Source organism: Rattus norvegicus, chromosome 3 (assembly GCF_036323735.1).
Source record: "Rattus norvegicus strain BN/NHsdMcwi chromosome 3, GRCr8, whole genome shotgun sequence".
Classification (NCBI taxonomy): domain Eukaryota; kingdom Metazoa; phylum Chordata; class Mammalia; order Rodentia; family Muridae; genus Rattus; species Rattus norvegicus.
Genome location: NC_086021.1, coordinates 30600234 through 30605155, shown reverse-complemented (window position 1 = coordinate 30605155; position 4922 = coordinate 30600234). Strand labels below are relative to the sequence as shown.

Sequence of the window (4922 nt, the reverse complement as noted above, 5' to 3'; positions counted from 1 at the left end):
TGAGTTGATTACCCATGTGAGTTAAGGGCCAAATAGCAAACATATTACTGACTTTGTGAGAGAACTTTCAAGATATTATTAAGATATAAAGACAACAATCCAGATAGTCTTATATAGATAGATGGTTTTCAAAAAATGTCAGAAATCCACAAAATTTGGGATTTAAAGTTATTTATCTTTTGTTGAGACATATCTGCTAACAGTTCCCCTTTGGTGGATTTAACGAAGAATTTTAACATCTCTACCTCCAGATGAGGCAATACTTTGTGGCTAGGCACCCACTGGACAAAACTGCCCGTTTCATCTGCAGACTAATACTGTCCAGAAAAGGACAAATTATGCAGAATAGTTGACTGATGAGCTCTGCCAAGACAGGAAGGATGGGCGGGAGAGAAGTTTGAAGGAAGAGGAGGAGATTAGGAGAGAGGAGAGACAGGAGGAGGAGAGGCAGAGAAGCCGTGGCAGGACAATATGGCAGGTGACGTTAAGATTCTGTTCTGTGTATTTACAGGTTGTTATCAATGTTCCTAAGGGATGGATGGTACAGGGCTTTGTATGTTTAAGTAGGCAGTTATATCTTATCAGTTGGATCTAAAAAAAGAATGATTGACGTGGTAGATCCAGCTTACTAGGGATCTGGGTGGTATGAGAAAGCAGGTTTATCCCAGAAGTGCAGGACTGTAATTACTGTTCTTAGGAATGAGTCCTGAATCATATCACTGGTCTTGGGCAGAGACAAAACATCCAGGACTTCCTGGAAAGCCATTAGAGATAACTATTAAAAGCCTGATTTCTGGAAATCTAAACATTATAAGATTCCTGTATAGCAGGAAGTGTTGTGGTGAAGAACAGATTACCTCTCTTGCAAGAGTGAAATCCAACAGGATTGACAGCTGTCTGGGTAGCATGGAGTCCCATGCGGAAAGCTGTTTGTTCTAAAGACTTTAGATAATGTAAATCTGCCCAAAATGTAGACTAGCACAATGGTCCCTTTGTCCTTTGTCCATTTCGCCCAATGTGTGTGAACTTTTCTTTCCTCTGCACCGGACTGTCTGTCACAATGTGCTATGTGCCTTGAGTCATTTCAGTGGAAATTGCAATATGGGGAACCAAGAGGAGGCTGGAGTGAGATTCCAATGACATCTTTTGTGTTTCTGCCTTATTTCTGGTTTTTCTTCATTTGTGATAAGGCATAAACTCCCTGTCCTTGTATGAGAAATGTTTTTTTCTATCAAAGGTATTTGACTCAACAGAGGGCCACATTGACTTAACTGCCCCATGCCCCTCTCACCTCTTAGCCAGACTTGTCAGATTACCAAGTCGTTCTCTCACCAGCGGGACGAGACACAGTCATCACCTGCACTCAGGATAAGAGACAGAAGCTGTCTTAGTTACTTTTCTATTGCCACGGCAAAACAGTATGTCCAAGGCAATTTAGAGAGGAATGTCAGAAACTCCATGACCATTAAAATGTTCACCATAGCAGCAGGCAGGCAGGAGGGCAGGTGGGCAGGTGGACAGGCATGGTGTTGGGGCAGTACTGAGAACTCACATTTGATCCAAAAGCAGGTGGCAGAGAAAGAGGACGACTGAGAATGACATGGGCATTTGAAACCTCACAGCCCTTCTCCAGTGACACACCTCCAAAAAGACACACCTTGTAATCTTCCCCAAATAGTTCCTCCATCTGGGAAACCAAGTATTCCACCATATGAGACTATGGGGCCATTCTCATTCAAACCACCTCAGAGACCATCTTGCTTGCTGCTGGGTTTGGATTCTATCACTCACTTTTAACAAAAGAAGTTGCTTTGCTTATGAACTACAAACTCATTCTTTTTCCAAACTTGAGTTGAGGCCACAGACCTCTCTGTTCCTTAACAGTTAGGAATTTGACTGTGCCAAGCATCCTGAAGGCGCTGTTGGACTAAGTTCCTGTGCTTGCACAATCTGGACTGACCCTTCCCCGCCCTTGATGGGTAATCGCTGCACACCTCTTGCTACACTCACGCTTTTCACTGTTAAAGGCCTCTCTCCCAAAGCTAGAACTGGGACAGCAAAAGGCTAGTGTAAACAAGAATGGAATTAATGAAAGTTCCCTGGGAAAAACAGTTATGTAGGAAATCGAGTCTTTCCTAAGAACTTATTCTGAAACAAATATTCAAACCACTGATGAGTGTGGTTAGTGGGCATGGAAAAGAGGACATGAGAAGAGTCATTAAAGAAGTAAAACTTAGGGAAATTTTAGAAACTCACAAGCTGTAGTTGAATTGCTAGGTTTTCAATGTTCAACTTTAGAAACAAGGAACTTATATGACTAGGAAGAGATTTTGATCATGCAGGTTTATGACAAGCCTTGGTGTGTTCCTGAGGCAAAAGGAAGCAGTTTTAGGAATCCTGGTGTTCTTCTGTTCTTTACAGAATTGTAATAAAGATAGGTGTCATACTGAAACAAGGGTTCAAGAGAGAGACACAGAGGAAGGCATCCTGGCTCAGTGAACTGTCTGCCTTCCTGATCAGACCAGAACTTTACTGCCAGACCTCCCTTGCTTAACAAAAGGGGATGAACAATATTTTAAGAATCAAGGATAAAGAACGGCGGTTTTATGCCAAATATCAAAGAAATATAGAGGAAGGGAAGGAAGAATTAAGTAAGGTTAAAGGTTGAATTTCTATAGAAAGTCAAGTTTGATATAACAGGTAATAGGAAATAACTTCTGATCTATTAATCTTATGTAAATCTGAAACGAAATCAAATTCAAATAGAGTCAGCCTGTCTAGCATTTCTGTAACGCTTCATTCCTCTTTCAATATTCTTATGCAATCAAGGAAGACTTTGGAAGAAAATGTATTTTGAAAAGCTGTGTAATCAATGCATAAAATTTCTGAGGAAATGCTTTTATCTGTAAATAAATTCTGAGACAAGAGTTGTCAAGTAGGAGAAGTCACCCCTGTCTCTCATGAAGTGAATGATGTCTCCCATCTGATCCTTCCTTCCCTTTGCCCCTCTTGCATCCACCCTTCTCCAGACCCTGCCTTCAGCTGAGAGGCTGGTCCTCGGCGGCACAAATACCCTCTAGTGTATACATCTGTACCATGTTGCACAGTCTCCCACCCCTTTCTGCCCTGGTAATTGTGTGCCTCCGACCATTTGCTGTAGCTCCACTTGACTTTGCTCATGTGCTATATCTGTACGATCCTATCTCTCGAACCCTTTTCTTTTATCTTTTTTCCTTTTTTTTGCCTTTTCATGACCTAGTTTCTCTGTTATGCTATCGTGGAACTCTCTCTGTAGATTACACTGACCTTAAACACACAGAGCTCTGTAAGCATACATTTTTTGCAACTTACTTTTAATATGGGTTCAACTTCTCCTCTAGCCTACTACCCAGCAGAGGTAGTAGAAGAGAAAGGTTACTAGGATAAGGGGGAGTGGACCTGGGGGTCCCTTTGGGGTCAAGCTTAATTATCTGTGGCAGCAGTTCAGTCCTACAGCAAACAGCAAATACGACTCAGCAGCTGCAGACCTGTCCTCTAGGCAGGCAGACACCACACACAGACCAGGGGCTACAGTCGAGTCCTTGCAGCAGGCAGACACCAGGCATGAACCGGCAGCTGTAGTTCAATCCTGAAGAAGCCATCAGGCTAGCCAACTGGTTGAAGGTGAGTCTGTGGAAGCAACTTGCTGGCCAGGAACCTCACACACGGTTCTTGGGTGAGTTTCTTTTAATTACAGCATTACCAGAAGTTGAGATCAGCAACACTATGTAAGGTGAACCAATACATGCATGATGTTAGTGAAGAATAATGAGACAGAGCAAACCAAGCCTATGCTCAGTGCTCCTCTCCCACTGTCTTGTGGGGGTCATGTTTATACTCCATCATGGGTCCTTTCATGGGACCTTTTATGTGTTTGCTATATCAAAACGTCTTTTTTACTTGTGTCTGCTTCAGGAAAACATTCTTTTACATGTCTACTTTAGAAAGACAACCTTTCACTTATGTGTCCCAGCAAAACATCCTTTGACATAACTGACTTTCCAAAGAAGCAAAACATTTCCACTTCAGAGCTCCACTTGCCTCTGCCTCTTAAGCGTTGAGATTAAAGGTGTGTGCCACTGCTACTCAGTTTTGGTGCCTTTTCTCAAAAGGACTGTGGCTAAAATAGTGTTCGTTCCTGAGACTCTATTGTCATGTGATGGACATGGTGCATGTTGTGTACTGGATCGAGGGATGTTTTAATTTATTTTGCTGTTGCTATGATAACATTCCTGGTAAAAGCAACTAAAAGAAAAAAAACTGGTTCATTTTGGCTCATGGTTGATGTGTGCAGTCTATAGATGGAGAAGTCCTGGATGTGGGAACTTTAGGTCACGTGGTCACATGGCATTCGGAAGCACAGAAAATGGATGCTCCTGACCATAAAAGCTTCCTCCTTTTTATGCAATCTAGGACCCAATCCGATTGCTCTGCTTTAGTGTGGTTCTTCCTATTCAGGGCGTGGTATCACATGCCTTTAATCCCAGCACTGGGGACACAGAGACCGGTGGATCTCTGTGAGTTTCAGGCCATCCTGGTCTACATAGCAAGCTCAGGACAGCCAGGCCAAAATAAAGAGAGCCTGTCTCAAAAAACAAACAAAAATGGAGTTGTTTTTCCTGTCTGAAGTATACCAATCAGAATTAACCCTTACAAACAGGGTTAAGCTAAGTTCATCAAGAAATGCCTATAGTTTTGCCTGAGGCTCGCCTCCTAGGTGATTCTAAAGCCTGTTGACCACTAATATCACAAGGAGGTAATGCCAGTTCTCACAAGGAAGTGGGGGTCTCTTTGCTGTTTGAGGTATTTATTTTATACAGAGTACTAACTGGGCCCTCAAACCCAAAAACTAACCAACAAACCAGGCAAAGAGAACTCTACAT

At 42.5% G+C, this 4922-nt stretch overlaps 1 protein-coding gene across 3 annotated transcripts in view; it reads left to right on the top strand.

Moving 5' to 3' along the window:
• The first annotated feature begins 397 nt into the window (after positions 1-397).
• The window catches only part of Abo (ABO, alpha 1-3-N-acetylgalactosaminyltransferase and alpha 1-3-galactosyltransferase), a 44587-nt gene continuing 40062 nt past the window's right edge, over positions 398-4922 (top strand). Inside the window, exon 1 of one of the 3 annotated variants that reach the window (XM_063282943.1) lies at positions 398-478. In XM_063282943.1, coding sequence (XP_063139013.1) covers positions 472-478 — 7 coding nt within the window. In that variant the 5' untranslated portion in view covers positions 398-471. The remainder of the gene's footprint in view (positions 479-4922) is intronic. The other 2 variants (XM_063282945.1, XM_063282946.1) reach the window with 2 other exon arrangements.